The sequence below is a fragment of the Falco punctatus genome, assembly GCF_963210335.1.
Source record: "Falco punctatus genome assembly, chromosome: 2".
Classification (NCBI taxonomy): Eukaryota; Metazoa; Chordata; class Aves; order Falconiformes; family Falconidae; genus Falco; species Falco punctatus.
Genome location: NC_137581.1, coordinates 79,307,119 through 79,329,945, shown reverse-complemented (window position 1 = coordinate 79,329,945; position 22,827 = coordinate 79,307,119). Strand labels below are relative to the sequence as shown.

The 22,827-nt window shown below is 38.8% G+C and overlaps 1 protein-coding gene across 2 annotated transcripts; it reads left to right on the top strand.

Moving 5' to 3' along the window:
- The first annotated feature begins 1,028 nt into the window (after positions 1-1,028).
- On the top strand, positions 1,029-18,452 carry LOC308059421 (histone H4 transcription factor-like). 2 transcript variants are annotated; one of them, XM_080376757.1, is made up of 6 exons: positions 1,029-6,363; positions 13,991-14,111; positions 15,094-15,232; positions 16,024-16,139; positions 16,933-16,975; positions 18,378-18,452. In XM_080376757.1, exons 1-6 carry the CDS (start codon positions 6,231-6,233, stop codon positions 18,384-18,386), a joined length of 561 nt encoding a protein of 186 aa, XP_080232883.1. In that variant the 5' UTR covers positions 1,029-6,230; the 3' UTR covers positions 18,387-18,452. The 2 variants fall into 2 exon arrangements, with proteins under 2 accessions (XP_080232883.1, XP_080232882.1); XM_080376756.1 differs by lacking the exon at positions 18,378-18,452 and having other exon boundaries at positions 2,232-2,308; positions 5,722-6,363; positions 16,933-17,333.
- Positions 18,453-22,827: the final 4,375 nt, after the last annotated feature.

Sequence of the window (22,827 nt, the reverse complement as noted above, 5' to 3'; positions counted from 1 at the left end):
TTAAACTCTTAAAACTAATCCAGATTGCTGGGAATAATGCAGGTTAGGGAGTGGTCCTGTGAGCAGCTGAACTGGCAGATCTTTGAAGCTAGTAACATAGGGAAGAAAGAGTAGGGAGGTGGCAAACCACTGAGAACGGGCTAGTAGTTTTTCATGAAGTTTGCTGTTGTTGCATCTGTTCAGAGTCATGGAAAAACAATGGAACCATTTCTCCATGGTTTATGCTCCTGTTGCTTCCTTTATGCTGATACAACATGCATCTACTTGAGCAGAAAACTGATTTACCATCTGTCTGTCATTCCCCACAAGAACTGGCTTTCAGTTGGATCCATTTTCTCATCAGTTGAGTGGCTGGCAGTGCCAATTCCAGAGCTGGATCTCAAGAAGAACAAGAAGGGGTGGATGGAACCAGGCCTGTTCAGTGGGAGCTCTACTAAAGTCAGGTTAAAGTGACTGTGGAATTGCACCCATGGGCATGGTTGCTTTGGCTTTCTATGTGGAAGGAGTTCTTACGCTGCTGCCATGAAGTTAAATTACAATAAAGGCATCCACCACAGATGTTTGGGATGGTGATCATAGGACTCTTGCTATATGGTGGTAATGAAAATGTTACACCTCGTGGCTCTGGCAAGGTGTAAATGTTTGCAAAACATGGCCTTAGATTTTTAAAATAACATCTAGTAATTAAAAAAAAGAACAACAACCACACCTACAAAAAAAAAGTTTAGAGCCTATAATCTTAACTGCTACTTTTACAAGAGAAATTTACAGAAACGTAATACGATAACTAAAACTTTTCTGTACTTCTAAAAATTTTAGAATGGGCCCCAGAAGCAAATTTAAGAATGCTGAATTGATACTACCATGTGAATGGAAAGAATGCTGCTTTGTAGGGAAATGCGTAGAGGAATTTTGTAATCATATTGTGGAACACTTGGAAAAGCACCTACAGCACCCCCTGGAAACAGCAGGTCATTTGTCTCATCTGTCACAGAGATTACATTCCAGTTTGGAAGATTATTCCTAGCCTAGAAAATAATACTGACTTAAGTTTACCTGGACATTAGCTTTTCTAAGACCCAGCTGCATGAAGCCCTTAGACTTGTACCAGCTTATACCCACTTTTTTTGTTTCGTATCTGATTGCCCTGGATTTTTTTGTTTGTATTGATACCTATTACTAAGGTGGAAAGAGACCAGAGAGGTGGTGTAATGAGAACTTCTGCTGAGGATTTTTTTCTAAGATTAGAGCCTTAGCAGGTGCAATTGTCTAAAACAAATTTTAGCAAATTGGTTTTGAATGTTGAGAGTTCTTCCCTTTCAGGGAACTGGCCTGCTGCTTAAGAATTCGAAGTGTGAAGTAGCAGTTGTATGAATCTTTACAGAAAAAAGGAAGCTTTCATTGTTTGTGTGGTATTTACCTTATTTGGATACATATGCTGGTGTTATTTTATGATGGGTATTATATTTTATATCTTTTTAACAATATTAAATGTACTTGAAAACAAAAAAAATATCTGATTTTGCAGAAAATTATAGGCAACCTCTGTGGATGTAATAGCAATAACATACTAGACTTTTTAATATAGCTATTTTGGCTCTTGTGTATCCTGCTCTTTATTCTTAACACTGTAATCAAGTGTAATTACAGGTGTAGGCATTTTAATTAAAGGTGAGTGAGTTTTAATTAAAGGTGAAAAAAGTAGAATTGGACCAACATTAACAATGTTTCTGTGACCTAAGCTGAAGAGTGTTATGGTATATATCTAAAAAAATACTTACTTTTACAAAATTTTCCTATTGAATCTATGAAGTGCCTTTCTGCAAAAAGTTGTGTTTTAAAGTACAGAGCACTCTAGTATAGCTGCAATTTTGAGGCAGTGGAAAATCTGTTTGCCACTGAGATTTGAAAATTTTATGTAGTACATTATCAGTAGACAGCAATTACTAGCTTCTCTGCTAAGGTTACTTACAGATTGTGAAGTTATTACAAATATAAGTACTATTGGCATTCTCACTGTTGTGGCACATGGTTGCAGATTTCATGCAGTATTCTGTAAAATGTTACTTCTTTCTTGTGTTTAGATTGGTACAGGTGTTGGTGGAGAAGTTGTGAATTTAGGGGGAAAAATCCCAGAGAGCTGATAACATACGTCTGTTTTCACAGTTACCACACCAAACTGAAATCCATAGGCTCTCATTTACAGGCATTGCACCACAATTTGACGGCATGTTTGCAGAACAGCCGTAGCTGGCATCAGTTACCAAAGACTTCAGAGGAGTTTGTTTGCCATTGGGAGAATTGTGATGTAAGTGAAATACATTGAGGTATTGCTATTTTGTTCCCTTTCCTAACTTCACCTTATCATTCTTTGGATTTGACTCAGTATTAGGAATTTTTGCTCAATCTTACCTCTGAACAATGTTTCCCACTATCTCTGTAAGTAATACATGATAATTATGGTAGCATTCACGAAAATGTAAGCAGCATATTTGCGTAACATCTGTGACCTTGGATTCAAATTTTCTTTCTTTTTGTGGTGACTTAAAATGACCATTTTGAGAAAGATGCAGCTTCCCTTGTGTTTTAACAGCATACGTGCAAAATTTTACCCAATTCATTGATAGATTTATGAAGTTGGTAATTTGCAGAGAGTTTGAGAGTGTTTATTGTTAGTTTGTCTGAAGAAAGGCAACAGAATATCTGATGTTTCCTCAGTCAGCTGGAAGTGTGGGGTTTTGTTTCTTTTTTTCACTGGGACAGAAATCAGACATTTGCAACAGGCTGTTCATACAAGTCTGATGTTCTTATGTGGCCAAGATTGGTTCCAACTAAAAATGGTGTGCCTCGACCACTTTTTGGTGTCCTATATTAAATAAAATCTTTATCCGTTCTGTTTTGACTGCTATTTCTCTATCAAGTAGACCAAGATGATCAGCAGTTGCTATCTTTTTTTGACAGTGTTGATATAAATAGTGCTGCTTTTATACATTTTTTTCTGCTTCTTGTAGGGGTTCATCCCTGATCAAAAGTAGCTTCATATTGATAATGACATTATAGGGAAATATTTTCTCTGTTAGTGTTGGCCTCAGAACCTCAGCTGTTATTTATGGCTAGTGAGCATTACCTTTGCATCCACAAGTGTATTGCCTTGCAGATGACATTTTCTTGCCACCTCTTGTTGTGTAACTGTTGAGTAAGATAGTTTTTAGAGCAAGTAGTAGTGCAGGAAAATAGTCTATCTGGTCTACATTAATTTTTTTCATGTTGTATAAGTTTTTTTGTTTTATTTAAGTTATATAACCAAACCCAAATACAACATTGACGAAGAAGAAATGAGTTGTGCTGTGGAAAACAGAAAAACTGTAAACCTAACCATTTTTCAAACCTCATGTGGGCAAATCTAATGTAGGTACAGTAATGTTGAACTGCAAATCAAAACAAAAACTTGAACATTTTTCAAAGGCCTTTGATAATTTTTTTACTTATGTCTCTCTAGGCCTTTCATTGATTCATGGGTTATCATCCTTAAATCCTATACCTCTATTATCTCTGACTTTTTCATATCAAAGTTGTGATAGCAATGAAATAAACTATGTTTTTTGGGGTTATAAACAAACACTATAATGAGGATGAAAATATTTCCATACAAGGAAACGTCAGACTGGTGGTGCTTTACATAGGTATTGTATCCCTTATGCGCATCACATTGTTGAATTAGAATCAGTGTGATATTTGAGTAAATATACTGCAGTGATGGGAGTGAAATTACTTGTTTTCTGGTGGTGATTATAGTCCATGCTTTGCTTTGCTAACCTTCTCCTTACTAGGTCTAAAGCTATTTCAAGTTTCCTCTTAACATTTCAGCTGACAGGTTGTGCCATAGCCTATATAAAAGGTGAGTTCCTCCTCATCTGTATGTTGTTACTGGGCAGGATGTCTACAAATACCCATTTGGATCTTTTGGCTTATGCATTTATAATATCTATACTCACATAATGCTTTGATGCCTCTTTTCATTATTTTTTCTTTACGTGAAATAAGGAATGACAAAAATCTGAGAGTGAAGTTTATATATAGAGAGAGGTAATCCTGTTGTTAAGTCAATCTGTGAGAAACTCTATCTCTGTAAATAAAGGCTTTTATTTACTAGTGGATTACACATGGAGGTACCCATTCTCCTCTTCCAAAGCTGTAAGCCTAAACATATAATAAAGAGCATTACTTATGATAACTTCTGTATTGTTTGCATAGCTTGATTACAAACTTCTGTTACAAACAAATCTTATTGCCATTTTGTCTCATAGCTTATAGGAATCATATTTCTTACGGTAGTTATTTTTTATACTATAAGCTTTTTAATAGATACCAATTAGTCTTTACTCGCATACTGCCATGATTGGTCTATTTCTTTAAAAATTGAGAGGTTCATAAAAACTTCAGAGCCCTCAGAATTTTATTTTGCTACATCTACATCTGTCAGTAAGCACAATCTTTGCTTGAAAAACATGCTTAAAAAAACCAGAAGAAAAATCTTTCCGTTAATTGATTTAATGTTCCATTTTTCATTTATGTAAGTGGGCAGTTTGGGCTGATGGAATCCTTTAGTCCATAGCATTTTGCTAAATCGTTTTATACATGATTTTTCAAGTTCAAACTATGTTGTGAATTTAATTAATTAAAGGAATGTTTCCCAACTTAGTAGGCAAGCTAGACTAGACCCAGGAGGTGGGGTAGGGCACACTGCAAAAGAGGAGAACTTTGAGGGCAGGGAAAACTGCTTACCTTTCCCACCCTCCTGCAAATATGTTCCCACAGTTATGAATATAATTCTCTTTGCAAATCATACATAACAGCTTTCCCCAACACTTGTGGTGCCTCCTACTGTGTCAGATTCTGTTTCCTCAAAGGTAAAGCTTCTGACTTGGGCAACAGCCCCAAAACTTCTGTCCTGTCCTATTTAAATATAAAGAAATATTCAAGAAACTTCCCACAAAACACTTAGAGATGGTGCCAAGAAATTAAAACAGGTTTAACCCCCATATGGTTACCCTGATAAAGAAGTAAAGATGTTTTCGATCACTGTCTAGCTAGCTCAATACTTTTAGTTGGTTCACCTTAATATGCCTATATGTTTTCATATATACAAGACCTTGGATTTCTCAGATCATGTTTCAAGCCCTTCAGAAGAAATGAGGGCTTGTCTCCCTGAGGGAGCTATTGTGAAATACATTGGAGTATGAATTTAAAATGCAGCAGTTTACCTGCATTAACTCCTTGTGTAAATGTTCTGTTCTGCACACAGAATGCCTAGCAGTTTAATCTACCCTGCTAAGATTAAGATGATTAAAACCAGATAATACTAAATTAATAATTTTTTCATTTATATATTTCTCTTTTTAAAAAAAAAAAAAAACAAACCCAACACTGTTTAAATTTTAATCAACTGTATATGACCAGCAGTGGCAATATCAGCCTGAGGAGTTTCACTTTCCTTTCCTATCCCTGATGTTTTTATTTGGTTGAAAGCCTGATCAATTCCTTGTCCCAATTCAATGTGTAGCCTTACAAAATTGTGCCAGCACAGCAGAGAAGTTAAGGGATTAAATTATTGGGAACTGAAAGGAGTACTTTGAACTGCAGCTGGTGACAGTGCATGGTTGAATGACACCCTGTGTTACTTGAAGAAAAGCCAATATGTAGTCTACTTTGACTCTGCAGGTGTGGATTTTTGTGGAGTGAGGCAGAAGCTAATTCAGGTTTAATCCCCCTTGCCACGTAAGTACTGACTTGTTGCACACGGTGTCCATAACTCCTAATTCAGTTTAATCATTGCAGAACCTTCCCATTTCTGTTGGAATTATCTGCACTGTCCTCACAACCTTCTCGTGAGTAGGAGCAGGTAGAAGTGAAAGGAAGGGAGAAGTTAAAAATATACCAAATAAATAAATCAACAGAAATACGTTAACAGATGTATCCCTGCCCCAAAGAATGGGTAGAATTCACTCAATTAGTCTAGACAGACTTTTCAACTACTAGATGGTAGCTGAAAATTGAGGACCTGGTTTGTGTGCTGTTCTACATTTTTGTAGTTCATGTAATTGTCCCTGTGTTGGAGTGAGCTAATTAAACATTACGACAATATTTACTGGTGTCTGATTGCTTTCTAAAAACACTTAATCCTCTGTTCCTGTCAGTTGATTTTCTGCCAAAATTATCTTGTCTTCCCCATGTTTCTCTTTTGTTTTCAGGCTACCTTCAATAACCCAGTGTGGTTTTATCAACATGTTGCTATTCACGCCTATGCTACTGAGGAAAAAACTGCTACAGATCAGAAGAAAGCTGTTTGTTGTCACTGGAAAGGTAGTTCATATATATATATATATATAAAATATATTTCATAAAGTATTTCACTGCAGCATTTCTTATAAAAGTCACTTAATTCTACATATTGCATAGGAGCTTGTGAGAGCTCTTCAGGTCTTTTTTTCATCTAAAATAATTGCAGAAACATTTCTATTTCCTAGGCATCATGATAGTTCTTATCATCCCTGGAGCTGAATGCTCCCAACTCCTAATCAGTCTAAGCTGAGAATTGCCAGTACTGAACGAGATTGGGTTTCCTCATAATTCTCGCTGTGCTTGGTAGTTAATATACCATTCAAACAGACTTTTCACTTATATTCTACCACTCAGGATCAGGGTTGTCTCCCTTTCAATAATATTTCATGGAGAGCTTACTCTGCTTTTCCTTACATGTTCCCTTCAAATCAAGGGAAGCACACCTGTTGCTGTCCTTGTTTTTCTCAACTCTGTGTGAGAAAGAGCATTTTTAATGCATTCTACCTCTTGTGTTAAAATTACTGTTATGGCTTCAAAGCTGATGTTGTGCCCTTGGCTCTATTGTAGAAGCCACATTCCATTGACAGTCTTTCATAGCAGATGCCTTGATTGTTTGAGTAAGGGCTAAACTATGGACTGCCATTTGATGTGCATGCCATTCAGCTTCAGACCCATGAAGTGTATGAGCAGAACCTCTCCAGAAGAAAAGACTTTCTGCTGAAGAATGATGAGACAATTTATGGGACTCTGGTCCTGGAACAGATCATTCTGTGCTTGCTTTAAACCAGTCATTTTGGTTCTCTTGTGAAATGTGTCAACAAAGTCCAGGTTTGATTGGAATCCTAATGGTGAACCCCCCAGATGTGTGTCTCTTAAATCTATGGGTTAAAGTTACTTCTTGGGTTAGCTATTCACTGCAACATTCTTTTGTTTCTTTTCCCTCTTGAGTTAGCTGACAGATGCCCTGGTTTTTGGCTGGGGAACAACCTACTGCTGTGACCCGACAGAGTAGAATCTGTAGTCCTTGGAGGAACAAAAATTGCACATCAGTGTGGTCATAGCTTTAGAAAATATAGCCCATTAGGACAGGTGAAGGGACTTCTTTGATTGTATAGCCGAAATAACAGAATGGCAGAAAGGGAAATGCAGAAGAAAAGGAATATGATATGTCTTCAAGTATGTTTAAGAAATGCCCTGCTGTTACGAACAGTGAAATTATTTGTTCTCCATGTCTGTGCTGGAAAGGATGAGAAGTAATGAGTGTCAGTTTTAACAAGAGAGGTGTAAGTTATAAGTTAGGAAAGCCATTTTAATAGCGTATTTTAAAATACCGTAGCAGTTGCCTCTTGAAATTATGGAGGTTGTGTGTCACCAGGGAACTGCGAAGACCTCTTTTTCAGACCAAGGTGTAATTGATCCTGCCCTGGAACAAAAGAATAGGTCCCAGGTTTTTACAGGGTCTGTTGCAGTCTGTGATCTTGATGCTGAGGGTGGTGGTATACGTTTCAAAGTGACATGCAAAATCATAATGTCCAGGCAGTGAAAGACAGCTTTTCATTCACACCCCCAAATTTAACCAGCAAGGACAGGCCAGTAAGGTCTCATCTCTGTGAGGAAGCAGTTTCCATGGAGCTGGGACAACAGGCAGAAGGTGATCAGTTTTTTCCAGGAACCCTCAGTATGCTAGCTGGTGGTCTAAGTTGGTTTGAATTTGTGAGGCTACAGCAAGAGTGGGCTGCTCTGCAAGGTTAGGCAAACTGGGAGTTAAAGGTGACAGGCAGGCCGGCAGGTACCTGACTGACAGGGTGCAGTCTCGCAGAACCTGAACAAGAGCAGGGCAGGTCAGGTGGTGCTAGCCGGGGTCAGCCATAGCCCAACGATCACCAGCCAAGTCCCCTGTGACAAGACAGGTCTGGCCTCAAGCCAGGACTTCCAGGTAGCAAGTCAGAGACAGGGTCAGTGCGGCACAAGGCAGGGGTAACCCCAGCTGCCAGACAGACAGTGCAGAGTGTGTGAGTGGAGGTCCCGGATGAGGCTGCTCACTGCTCTTTCTCGCAACTTAGCTGTTTTCACAGAAGTGTGATTGAAGCTTGAACAGTGTCACCATATTGGAGCATACCTCAAACACAGGCAACTAAACTTACAGATGTGTGGGGTGGAATTGCCTGCAGAGGAGGATTACAGAGAAATACGGCTATAGGCTGGTCAGGACACCCAGAGGCTGTTGGTGTACTTGGAGCCCTGGCAGAGTTCACAAAAGAGGGATATAAGGGAGAGATGCAAGCTGATGTCCCATATATCACATTTTGAATTTGGGGTCAGACAGACACAGAAATCTTCATGTTGCACTAGAATAATAATCAGTTCTCCAGCTTCTAGACATGGAAGCTTGTCCTTTTTCTATGGCCCCTCCTAATCAGAAGTATTCTGTACACACTAGAGGTGAAAGAGACACTGATGATCCTGTTGCCTCCTTGTAGGCAAGGTAAGGTTTTAGGATTTCCTGTGTCTTTTAATAAAGAGTCTGGAGTTCTGTCCCTTTACTAACTGTTATTCTGGAGCTCAGAACTCCTTTCCAGGAAGCTGCCTGTATTCTACCCATTGGGGTGGATGTGGGCTATTATCAAAGCTATTGCATTCTTGTTCTACTTGAGAGAATGTCTTGATGAATAGGAGAAATAGAACTCATGATGCATCTACTTGGTTAAATGAACTAGGCAAATCCTTTTTGTTAAGTGAATTTCGTGTATTAATTTCTGAGACCTAAAAGTACCCAACCTGTCATTGAGTTTGACTCACGTGATTACTCTTATCATGCACCATCCACAAAAGAATATTTTATCTTTCTCTACCTCTTGCTTTTGCATTTGAATGTAGTCCTCTTGATTCTTAAAAGTCTTTGATTGAGTCCAGGCTGTTATTTCACCTTTTTAGAAAGATGGCTTTCCACATAGCTGTTATCTTTGTTAGGTAGGTGAGAGAGGCCCGTGGCTGCTTCTCCTTGTGTGAGAGGGTAGGCTATTCCTTCACACCTGTCTGAAGTTTTTTCCTGAAATAGTACTTTAGCTCCATTTACACCAGTACATTAACCTGCTACGGATTTTCCCCTTTTTTGTCACATGTGAATAGCCAGAGCTTTCTACTTGTACTGTTAAAACTTGCACTGTGTCCACAGTACCAGTCTGTTCCTGAGCTCAAGATATCTGAGGACATAGTTATTCATATGCAAAGATTGGTGGATAGCTGATTGCTTGTGGTTAACCACTATGTGAATGTGTATGTAAAGATAGAAAATTTGAAGATAAAAAAATAAAAGACAGCAGTAAGTAGAGTTCTTGGAGATGTAACGTTGACATGTATTTACTGCCCCGTCTTGTTCTCCTGGTTCTCCAGACACCATGAAGATTGCTATAGTTACGTGACAGGGGGTGGGCAACAGGAATAGTAATGCATGTTATCACTGTTCTAGTGTGTGAGCATGCATGCGGAGTCAAAAACTTTGATACGTGAGGGTGAAAGTATAGCAGCAGACTGCTGATTCAAAACAAATTTTTGAAACACACACATGGCCAACAGGGCTTGAAGAATTCTGATTACTGACAAATAATCTGGCTTTGGCTTGAATATTTGAGGCGTTAAATGTCACATAATGTTTGTAATAGTATCAGTCTGATTATTTTTTTTTCCTAGAAGAATCTTTGTGTTTCTAAAAATGTAACAGTTTCTACATAAGAAAGAGCACAGTACTCATCTGCAGCTTTTTTCCTGTTTGTTTGGTTTAGATTGTTAGGTGTATTTAAAGGAAAGTATAAACTGTGGAATCATTTAAGAACCCACACGCCAGAAAGAGTTGTAGCATGTACTACTTGTGGAGGAATGTTCTCCAGTAATGCTAAGTTTTTTGATCATGTAAAGAGACAAGTTTCAGAAAATAGTAAGTGGATATGCTCTCATTTCTGTTTATATTTTTAAGAGATCTTAATTTAAGGTGCTTTGTGATAATGTACACATGTAATTTAATAAATATTTCTATTTTTCATATAAGTAAATTGCATGAAAGCAGAGTTTACTCCAGGAAGGCAGTTGTTTTCATAAAGCATAGAAGTTCTTTTGACTTTGCATGTCTGACAAATTAGGGTAATGAAAGTGAGCAACAGAACACCCTTAGATCCCTGTTTCAGCAGAAAAGCTATTCACTTGGCAGCTGTGGCATCGCACTGCCTCTCTTCCCTTGGTGCCCGTGGCACAGCATGACATTCCACTGACACTGGGAAACTGCCCATGAATGGGAAAGACTTGATTATTGAAGAGAAAACTTCCACAAGAGCCAGGCTTGGATTACAAAATCTGCAAGTAATCCCAATGAGTATTTAACTACTTTCAGGTCAAAAGACAATTTTTTTCTCTCCAGCTTTCCAGTATTTTCTTCACCAGAACACTTCCCACCTTGACTAACTGTGTATTAGTTGTCATGCTTTCCTGCATGGTAAAGAAGAAGGGAGTGGTGGTTGGTTTTTTTTGTTTTTAAGTGCTTGGAATATATTTAGGAATTGTGGATGTTTTGGTGATGGAAGGTAGGTACATTCTAAGTAATTGACAAAGAGCTCAGATTTCAGACTGTTAGTGTTTTGAACAGATTGTTACTCTGTTTGGGATAAAATTAACTTACTGATAAACAATCTTTTTTATTAAGCCTAAACTGAATTTTCTTCTGGAGAGTATTAGTAATGAAAAAGAATACTGAAACTGTCTCAGTGCTGTGTTAGTTTATTAATTAAACTGGCAGCTATAGGTTATTAATTAATAAATGCTTCCTAAGTTATTTGTATTGTCAATAAATGGTTTCTATTTAAATTCAGAATGAACGTTTATTTGCCAGAACTGTCAGAAACATTTTGCCAGTGAAAGGCTGCTATGAGATCACGTGAGGAGACATAGAAAGTCAGAGCTTTTTGAAATAGAATATACTTTTCTGAAGGTCACCTTGTACAGATAAACTACAGAGTTATAGCTATAATTAGATCAAGTAAAATAATGTGCAAAATGAGGACGACTGTGTTACAAATGCTGAAAAGTAAGAATTTCATTGCCAGTCCCTCTGAAGCATGGAAATTCCTTTCTTCATGCCTTCTGATCAAAAAGTGTAAGGCATTCTCTGTTTTGCAGTAGCTCTCTTGCAGAAGCTTATTCTTCACTTGCACCTCTGTTTACTTGCTTGCATGACTAGGGGCATGGTTAAAGCCAAAGCTGTGTTTTAGCTTGAGTTGCAACTCTGCTCACCTTCCAATGCATAATCAGCCTCACTCAAATAGTGTAGTCCTTCGTTGACCTAACCACAATCTCCCTGAGGTCCCCAAACCATTCCCACAAGTCATACTACAACAGCTATGACTTGCTGGGAAAGAATCCTACAGCATCTAAGCACAAGGAAACGTGTGATATTGCTGTTGGATATACAGGAAATGCAGAAGCCAAGAGGCGGGTGGGTCTTTGCTTTGGGAATAGGAATATTTGAACCATGTAGCCAGGCCTGGGTACCAGTCATTTAGGTTGTATAAACATGCAAGTAGCTTTGTGCAGTCTTGCTCAGTCAGGGTAGATTCTACTTTCTAGTTGCATTCTTAAGGAAACATGATTTTTCATTGTCTGCAAGTCAGTGCTTTGATGCTTAACAACTGTGCATTTCCTTTGGTACTTACTGTAAGCTACCAGGACTGACCATGTTTGTATTTAAATGGTTTTATAGTCAGCATGCATCTGACTAAAATATCTTTTTATTTATTTATTTTATGTTAGAAAATAGAGAATCATTTTTGGTTTGTTTGCTAGATTAGTTTTATTCCTTTGTCTCAAGGTGATTTTGGACAGAAATTGCAAATAAATGCAAATTAAGATACTGTTTTTATTAGCTAATGAAACAGTTTAAATATGCTGTTGCGTTTTTTTATATTAAAGCATAACACATAAAAATAGGTTTGATATATTAAATAAAGCACATGGCTAACTGAACTATTTGTTTCTGGTCACTCTGGCTGCACTTAAACCTTTGTGAATTGTACAGTGCACCCAGCTGTCCTTGTCCTCTGATAATTGAGGCGGTGTTCTGCTTACATAGCCAGGGAAAATCACAAGGTGGCTGGAGTTAGCAACAAGGATAACATGAACCTGTGTCATGTCCCAATAAGCCTCAGCAAATCATGTACAAAGCTACAATGTAAACTTGGCTGAGGGAGTTGGGAGGCATTCCTTGGTCCAGCTGTTCAGGCACAACCTAAATGCCTTCAGATACTAAAGCCAGTTACTTCCCCAGTTCACGATTCAGCTTTCTTTAAAAACTCTGGCAGCATACATGTCTGCATGTTTGTGCAGACTGCCGGTGCAGACGTGACAGTCTCAGATTCTTAACCCAGTGTATTTCATAATAGCTTGCTGGTGTAGATAAATAATGACGTTTTCTTTTAAAGAGCTTGGCTACCTATAAGAAATTCTTCTGAAATAAGCTGTGATGTGAATGCAAATGCTGTAGATAGTCTGAAATCACTCCCTACATGGACATGGGAGACAACTAAGTAAACTGTTGGATACTCCCATTTCAAGAGACTGCTGAACTTGACTGATGCAGTTTTGGAGATTAAGTTATTCTAGACTAGTTTTCCACATGAGGTTATTTATTTTAGGGAGAGGAAAACAAAACAAAAAAACACAAAAACAAAAGAAAACAAAAAAAACCCAAGTAATTTTGCTGGTTAACACAAGCTATGAGGAAAAGTGCATATGCAGGGATTGATTCCAGAATAGTTACAGTGCATTGTATTTACTTCCTTTTTTGAGGATACATGGGCACTTCAACTGCATGGGTTTTTTGGACACTGATAAAGCACTGGGCTGACCATAAGATAATGCATTGTTTCAAAGTCCTAAGTATAACAGATTTTGTCTAAATCCAAAAATTCTTTATTGAGACTCTTTCCTACTGCATTCATCAGGTTGCTGATTCACATGCAGCAAAGCAAGCATTTGGTTCAGCTTAAGGTGTCCCAGTCCTGCCTGCCCGTCTGCCAGAGGTTTTCCCCAGTTCCAGAGTCACCAGAGCAAACTGCAGTTCGTAGCCTGGCCGCTTAGCAAGCGCCTGGCGTTGTTATGCCTTAAGGCTTAAGCAGATCTATCTGAATGTGAAACCGGGAGGCGGAGGGCAGACACATATTCTTTCTACCACTTTTTTATGAGTGGTAATACCTTAAACGCTGGCAGTCGATTTGCCAGTGCTTGTCTGTCAGAAGGTCTGCAGACAACATCCACCTTCCAGAAAACTTCCCAAAGTGCCAAAGGCAAAATGATAATCATCCTTTTGGTTGGAGCCTGGAGGGTGAAACATAATCCCCTACATCGATTTCCCTTACCATCTGTTTTTTGAGAGTAACTTGAAACATTGTAAGATTGACCATGATTTCACTACCCTTTTTATTGCATCTACATTCCAATTTTTATCTCACTTTTTCTCTGTGTATTTTCTTCCCAAATGTATTATGATCTGTTAACTTTAATATGATATTTTAATAATATTTTTTTTGGTCATATGTCATAGCAGAGAATGTCCTGGTGAAGCTGTGATACAGAATTGAAAGTATCTTTCCACTCTCTTTTCTAGTTACTCATGTTACACGTGCCTTTTGTGATACGGTATGCACAAGTGTCTCCTCACTGAAAGCCCACATCGGGTTCTGGCACTGTAATGAACATCCTTTCCATTGTCACCTCTGTGACAGCAGGTAAGAAAACCTGAGGCTGATACCTACATGAGCAGAACCGTAGAACCAAGTTGGTGTTCTCAGTAAGAGGTAGTAAAGAAGGAAAATCTTTACCACTAAAATCATCAGCTATTCCACGAAGAAATCTAGTAGATTCATCTGCCTTCAGCTGCTGAAACATTGTAGTTCATGAACTTCTGGTGCAAGTAGGACTGATGTGCTGAAAGGTGAATTTTCTTGGCATGACTATGTGTACTACAGAATGGTCATCACGACAAGTTGAGAGGTGTAGCAGCAGTACCTTAAACTGTGGATTTTGCTGTCCTAAATGATTGCTGGCTGTTTGTTGGGAGGGTCGCAGTCTTCTCCTTTGAGTGATTTTTCTGCCACAGGCTTACTGTATCTTCTGCTGTCTTGCACTTTTGCTGTGGTGATTTCTCCTTTCACTAAGTGATGCCACACAGTTTAAAAAAACCCACAAAACTGGCATTGTGATGCGATAGACCAAGTTGAATATATAAGCATTGGCAAATTATGTTGAATTTTGCCAGAGATGAGCAGTGTAGCCTTTGTATGCTACAGACGTACATACAGACGTCTGTAGCATCAGAAGGATGGGCAGACAGAAGGAAATAATCTGACTTTCTAGACCAGAGGGGATGAAGTGACTGATTGATAATGGACAAGAATTTTCTTTACCCGAACAGAAAGAGATGGCGATGCCTTGCAACTTGGTTGTGGAAAAATTACCTAAATTTGGGCATGGTGTGGATGTGTGGGAAGAAAGAGGGAATGGAAAATGAAATCCAAAGCACATCAAAGAGATGTCTGTAGTATTCCTTTTCACAGGTGGAAAAACTGAGGTAGAAAAGCAGTTTATATATATTCCACTTTCACTTGCCATTGTCAGAGCCAAAAATTACTACCTCCCAGTCCTAAACATTAACCACAAGACTACTCCTGTGTACTATTATATCTGCTATTTGTTTTACCTTGTTTTCAGTTTTAAGAATGCGTACGATCTGCATAAACATGTTGAAACACACAATGGTTCAGATGCCTACAGCTGTGATGTTGAAGGATGTGGTTTTATTTCATGGACTTTACGAACTTTGAGACAGCATTACAAGAGAAAGCATGTGGTGAGTACATTAAATAGCAGAATAAAATACATTGCTATAAAATATATGTTCATTTAGTTTCTTGTGAATTAATTAAATTTTTGTTTTCGATCAAATCAAGTATTTATTTTCACACATTTCTAGGACTCTTGCAAGTATTATGCAAATACCTGATTCACCCTTACCTATAGATTCTGAGTGCTTACTTTAGGTGCATGCAGTGGCATTCTCACAGTCTTGAACTCTGGCCAAACCCAACCCACCCCCCTTTTTTTTAGAAAAAAAACACAATGTGCCAATCCTAATCTCAACAGCAAAGTATTTCAGGGATTAAAATCCAATGTCACATTTCTCCTCATGTTGGTACTTCATCCTTAGAACTAATATGTTACCTGAAAATAGAGAAACTATAAAGTCTGTAAAGCTTACATCACTTTTAATCAGGTGAGTCTGACCACAACATTAAAATACAGTTTTGGTGGCTATAGTTTATGCATACTTGTTACCTGTTTCTTCCACTTCAAGTTATGATCACTGCTGTGTTTTAAAATTAATATATTTTAGTGGAAGCTATGTGTCACACTGCTAATTAGAGATATCTGCAGTATTGATGGCCAATGCAGAGAATTTCCATGTTCACTGGGGTTCCTTAATCGAACAAGTTCTAAAACTCACAAATTTTAAATGTTTTAGGAAGTTCACTGCAAAAAGGTTTTCAGCTAGTGTGGCTTTCCATTTTTCAACAAAGGATTAATTTTTGTTATATATACACGTGCAAGCCTTCAATGACTCTAATGGTCTTTCTTTCCAAGAGTAATGGCATTCCAACATATAAATGCCACGTCTGTCAGAAATGTTTCTCCTGGAGTTATACATTGACCCTACATCTTCAAAAAGCTCATAAACTCAGCAGTCATTCTAGTTTCAGGTATGTTACTAGTTAATTCTTGTTCAGATTGTAAAGTAATGGGTTTTTTTAAACATTTTAAGAGATCCAGATATTTAATTAAATGCTATCTTAAGTTTGATTCTGTTTTAAACATTCCAAGCATGAAACAATTTACTACTTAGATTTCACTATCATGATGGAAAACCTATTGTAAATATGGTTAAACCAAAAAAATAAAAGGATCTTTTTGCTTTTATAGCTTTTCCACTTTGAAAAGCTTGTAACCTACATTGTTGAAAGAGATTTTTTTGACCCTGTGCAAGTTGCATCCACTAAAGAGAGAACCTAAATGTATCAGCAGCTTCTGTAGTATAAACAAGCCATATTCTCCGTTTTAACGCAAGAAAATCCAGCAAATAAAATCTAATTATGAATAGGTATCTCTTACTTTTTGTTACGTGATGTATATTTGATAAAAACTACTTATTGGAACCCTCTTGCATGTGTTCCTTCACATGGAGTGTTTTTTTGTTTGAGTGCCACCTAATATATAGCAATCTAATTCATCTTTTACTTGCTGACATTCTCAGTTTTGGCAGTTTACTTAGATGTTATTCTTCTTTTGTCACCTCTGTGACAGCAGAGATGTCAAGAAAAGATGAGTGAGTTAATCTCAGTTTGTGGTATGTTGAGGTAAAGTGGTTTTAATATAGTCTAGCATTAAATCTACTTGAGTATTCCCCCCATGCATGTTGTGGAATGATCCTCGGTAATGTTATTCTGCTGCAATTTGCTATGTTTGTGAAGTGTATTTTCAATTTTATTCCCTTAGGTATAATGAAGATGATGAAGGTCATATGAGTTTGAATGTAGCGGTATGTAATGCTGCCATGGGTTTAAGTCAGGCTGTTAACAGTAAGGTGGTAACAAATAAGTCTTCACCAAGTCAAAATAGTTTTGGAAGAGAAGGAGGGGATGACTTTTACAAAAGAGGCACTTCAGCAGTAGAAGTACTTTCCACACTGCTTCAGCCATGGTCACAAGCTACTGGAGAAAATGTTCTGGTAGGAGGAGAGACTTCTGTGCCAAAGGCAGTGTATTCTGAACGTCTAACTGCTGTACTACTGGGCTACTACAGACAGTTTTCTAGAAAAGCAGCCTTTTTGTGGATGTTTCCTGTGCAAATTATACTCTTCAGAAGAGATTTATTTTTTAAACTAAACATGTTTTAAAGTCCTCACTTATATCCTCGTTGAATCTTGTATATAATACTGTGTTTTCTCAGCTTTCATGTTAAATTTTTCTAATATGTTTAGAGAATATATGCAGGATACACACAATATTATGTACGTATAATACTTTCATTTACAACCTTTTGGAGATGAAACTTTTAAGTTCCGTATATTTATATAGCGTATATATGTGTGCATGTGTGTTTGTTGATTAAAATAATATAGCCCATGGGGAAAGTGGTGAGCCAGTGCATGAGACAAACAGTTTGAATTGATAGGTAAAACACCCGAGTTTTTATTAGCCCAGTATGTTATTAGAAGTCAGATAACAGCTTGTGAGATGTATATAAAAAATTTACAACTTTGGCAGGTTTCTTAGCTTTACTTAGTGACTTTGAAAATATTTAAAGAGTTACTAGAGAGATTTTATTATTATAATGGCCTTTTAAGCTACAGTGTATTGTTAAATGAATACATTTGAATAAAAAAGTTATGTCCAAATAAAACAGTTACAGATGTTCACAGAGCTGACTTCAGGATTTATATACCATTTGGTATAATGGAAATTTCATAATTGTTTGTTGGATGCTGCAGATACAATGACGAGAAAGCAAATGATACTGGCAGCATAGCTATATGTATCTAACTGTATTTTCATAAATAATTCCACATAGCCGTAGTTATTCTGACTTGTTAGAAAAAATGCTTGCAATAATATTTATTTGATTCTTGTATAAAAGGCATAGGCAAAAATATCACAGTAAAAATGAATTGCAATGTTTGAAACTGTTTTTAAAACAAGAACTGAATTAGCCCTCCAACAAAAATATGTAAGACTTACACACAAGAGAAGGTAGTGTTCGGTCGGCTAGAAGACTAACTTACCCTGTAGTAGCTACTACAGGCCAGCATCCCTTGAGGACCCTTTGAGGTATATATATGAATACCTAAAGAGGTATTCTGCCGCTTTGAAAGCACCTGTCAGTGCATACGCTGAGCAGTACTGCATCCCCACTGCTTAGTGCACGTTCATTTCTTTATGTAGACAAGCTGATACTGCGAGCCCAGAAGAAGCAATCGGCCTGCACACAGATGAGTCCCGAGCCAACCAGAATGGAGCATCAGGCAGACTGGGAACAGTTTGAACAAAAATAGGCCATCTGAGATGGCAGCGAGCTTGCCGTGTGACCCCAAGGATCCCGGGGCGCTTTGATCTGGAAGGATTTACACTGTGCGTCTTCTGTAGAGAATGGTCTCCCCTGAACTGGCCTCACATCATCCAGCTGCTGCCCGCTGCTGCGTGCAGGCCTACAGAGCGTGGGGCCAGGGGAAGGACGGACCCCCCCTCTCATCCCCACCGCTGGAGGAGCACAGTGCTCTGCCCAGGGTCCTCACAAAGGCTGGCCGGAGTGGGTGAGGAGGTGGTGTCAGCATCAGATCTTTTATGCTCTTAGGTGAACTGTTCCCTCTGCTTCCCGTGTTTGCTGTCACAAAGAGCATGGAGGGAGCGAGCCAGCTGAGGGGGTTCTGCCGTTTTGCTACCACTGCGTTCTGAAGGGGAGCGGGGCTTGCTGGAGGGAACCTTAAGTAACGTCATGCCTGTGCTCAGACAGCAGTGCTCACTGCTGCTTCAGCCTAGCAGCCTGGACCAGGTTGTCTACAATGTTGAGCAATCTTGGTGAGGGAGTTTAAGACCTGTCACAAATATAGGCAGGTTAAAAGTGATGGCTGTAAAGATCTCCTTCCATAGCTGTCCACCTCCTTACTGCCTTGAAAGTTCCTGCTTTGCAGGCAGCCGAGAGCTTTGTGCTCAGGTTTTAGTACTATTAAATATGCTGGGTTGTAATTCGTGGCACTTCAGCTGACGTTTAAGAGCAGTTGAGCCATCTGTGCAGTGGGGGCAGGCCAGACAGATGTGGGTGGCAGCCCGATTTTAATCTGCCTTTGTGCGTGAATCAGAGAGCCAGCATTTTTAATACTTTACAACGCGGCTAAAACTGACTCACGTTTCTCTGGGCAGTGAATAGCTACCACTATAGCCTCTGGGATTTCCCCTGCTAAATATCAAAGGCCTGCAACAAAACAACAGAGTTAATGCTTCCCAAAGAAAGAGTTCTTTCTAATGGAAAGTATTAGTCAACCAGAACACAGAAGAGTCTTTCCCAGATCTTTTACAATAGCTTACCAGAAGCCTCTAATCCAATATCCAACAATTTACTGCTTGGGCAGATCCCCACACCTGCCTGATCGGGAGGCTGCTGCCTTCAGTGCAAGCTGCATTGCAGGTACCAGGTTAATTTACACAAAGGCCGTCCAGGGCTTCACAGGACAGATTTAAACATGGCATTAGATTGTACTTGAGCTGGGGAACCACGCTTGCAGGGCAAGGGAATGACCTGCAAGTTCTGAATTGCCACAGTTTCGTGTAAGCCTATTAAATACGTTTTGGAAGACAAAACCAATTGTGGGGGCAGACACAATGGGATGATAGTTTATTAAGACAGACCTATTTTTGAAAATAATATTTTAAATAATTTCCTTCAGTTATGCTGTTTAATGACATGTCAGAGTTTTATTCTGCTATTGCTTAGGTACCTGTTCCACTTTATTATTGTTCACAGCGTTTGCATTCACACAAGGGCTTTGCAAAACTCAAAAGTTACATCCGTTTTCTTGTCAGTAACCCAGTTCAGAATTTACATTCTTACTTTAGTTTGTATAGTCTTTGTTAACACCTGTGTATTTACTAGGCAATGGTAGTTGGCTATTAGACAAAGGGTTTCAGAGTTTTCCAAATTTTATGTCAAGATTTGTGTTATGTTAGCACTCCAAGGTGCTGGATTGCATGTACAAAGCAAAATAAAACATCCATCTGAATGAAAACACTTTGGTGAAAAGAGGTTTTTTTTCCTGATTTTGTTACCAAATTATAAACTTTTCATGCTAGTTATGTGGACTAAAATAACTGTATTTAAATCTATTCGATTTTGAAAACTAGGGTTTTGTTTCTGCTGAATTTTCAATGTGAATCTGAAGCTGCTTTCTCCCCAGCAAGCGCTGCTGAGTGCTGTCCCTTAGAAGAGCTACAGGGGACTGAACCCTCTGACTCACCCTGCCACCTTGTCCCACGCCATTGTGTGACTTGGAGTACCTGGCAAGCAAATATCTCTGCTGAATGCATACTTTAATCAGCGTCTCTGGGAAGAAAGGAGCTTTACGAGACACATTATTTGCTGGGATTTGTGGGACCCAGCTGGAAAAACAACTTTTTCCCTTGCATACCAGGTATGAGGTGGATGTGAGTCATTAGGGCCTTGTTCTCATGGAGCCAGATCATCTGATAAGGTAAACTGGCACGGATCCACTTGAGTCTGAAAAAACAGCATATTATCTAATTGCGGCTCTGGCACGGGACCTTTGTGGATTTCAGTGGGACCAGACTAGCCCTTGGCTTTGTGGAGGCAGGAGGAGAGAGCTTGCCAGGCTGACAAAGAAACCCTTTGATAATGACCTCGGAGATGGTGCCCTGCAGCACAGTTAACAGCAGGGAAAAAATGTACCTAAAAAATGACGGTGTCTGCCAAGAAGCAGAGCAAGACTGAGCTTGAGGAAATCATGCAGAACACCCTTTTTGTTCTCAGAGGTCTGAGACCAAAAGTTTAAGACTAGGCATTCTTTTACACAATACTACAGACACAACTGGTTGCATGAATGTGATTAATTTTTTTTTTAATTAGTATTTTTTCACTTGGTACAGGCTCTCTACCATCATAAGCAGAGCTGATAATGAGTTATATGTAAAATTTGGGTTATTTAATACTTCTCAATTAAGTTCCTGAATGCAGGGCTTCTTATTAACCTTACAGAGGAATAATGTCAGCAAGAATAGTTCCGTTGTGAAAAAGCACAGTATTTGTCTCTTGGAAAAAAAGTTCTCAAAGCTGGATCAATAAGCAGTGCTATCATTTTGAACAGGCTTTAAAGTTTAGCATCTGGGAGCGGTTGCCCTCATCTGGTTTTTGGCATGTAATTCCATGAAATAAGACATGTTAAGAGCAATCTCCAAAGCTTACATAAAGCCCTGGAACAGTGATTTTCTCACTAGGTCATCAAATACAGAGTATGTCCTTTTACTGTCTCTGCAATGAGGAGCTTATGTGGTCTCCAGCAAATTATGATGTGCCTCAGTTTTCTGCCTCTAAAGAAGAGTTCTCAGTTTTGCAAGAAAGCCACAAGATTTTTATTAACTTGTGTTCTGATTTGGTCAGCTATTACAGTCACAAGCACTAAAAACATGCTGATGAAGGCCCAAGGCTTACTTTTATACATTCAAATCAATTCATAAAGGAACTGACTCTTGGGGTGCTGAGCAGGCAGAGCTGCCATTAACTTAAGCTCTGAAGTAGCAAAAATTCATACATGTGCCTGACTCTGGGCACTAGGTGCAGTCCAGCTGGAGTGTGTCATTGACTTCACCTACAGAATTACCTACACTGTACTTTTTTTTTTTTTTTTTAATGTTCTTCAGTGGAAAGGTTGTGTTAAGAATTCCCACCCTCTTCCTACCACTCATTTCCACCTCCACACCGCACTTCTCAGTTATTTGCGGGGCAGTGCTTTAAATGAGATCAGCAAGGAACTCCAGCATCTGCTATGATGTGTAACTATGCCCCTTTCATCAACTTCTTCAGAGGTAGTTTCCTTCCAGCCTGCTTGCCTCCCTTTCTGTTGACATTAACGAGCATCTGGTAAATCAGGCCAGCTTTCTAATCTGTCTGAAAACCAACTAAGGGAGTTTTTTTAAGTGAGATCATTGAGCTGATTCAGTTACTATTGAACCATGTGAATGCGAACACAACCGTGTGAATACTAGCACTGGAACAAAAAGGGGATGGCAGCCTCCTTCACAGACAACGGAGTTTTACATTGGCTTAAGCCAACTGCAGTATTGCACCATTTGTGTATAAAACCCGAAGCATATCTTAAATGTTTGCAGAATGGGTGAATAGATGGGGGTTTGTTTTATCTTTTTGGAAAGCTGCAAGCTGTAAATTAGTGCTCTTTTGTATCAGCTTTAAAGGTATTACATAGTTGCCATCTTCTACCTGTTGACAGGTCATAGAAGCAAAATATTTTAGCTTTAACAGAGGACCAAGGTGCCCTATGGCCTGTTTAAGCTTCAGGTGGGGTGACTTCATACATGCCATGCAACCCTTCAGAAGGATTTCATTCTAGAAAGAAAAGGCTAAAGCACTGGATTAAATCCTGTTCTCTGGAAGGACGGAGAAATACTGCAAGCAATGACGCAGTTTCTTCCTGATGCTCCTGTTAATATACCTGCACAGAAGAGAAGGATTTACACAAGACTGGTTACCTTGCCGCAAAAAGATACATTAGGCTGGTTTCACGTGATTTACTCTCAACTGACCTAGTATTGACTGTTGTCAGCCTCCCTAGCTATTAGCATATTTCATTTATTTATTTATTTTTGGTCA

Coding starts and splice junctions, on each gene's coding strand:
- LOC308059421 (XM_080376756.1), top strand. CDS start 6,231: ATGTTTCTCTTTTGTTTTCAGGCTACCTTCAATAACCCAGTGTGGTTT. Junction 15,233..16,023: donor ATTACAAGAGAAAGCATGTG/GTGAGTACATTA, acceptor TTTCTTTCCAAG/AGTAATGGCATTCCAACATA. Junction 16,140..16,932: donor AGCAGTCATTCTAGTTTCAG/GTATGTTACTAG, acceptor TTATTCCCTTAG/GTATAATGAAGATGATGAAG.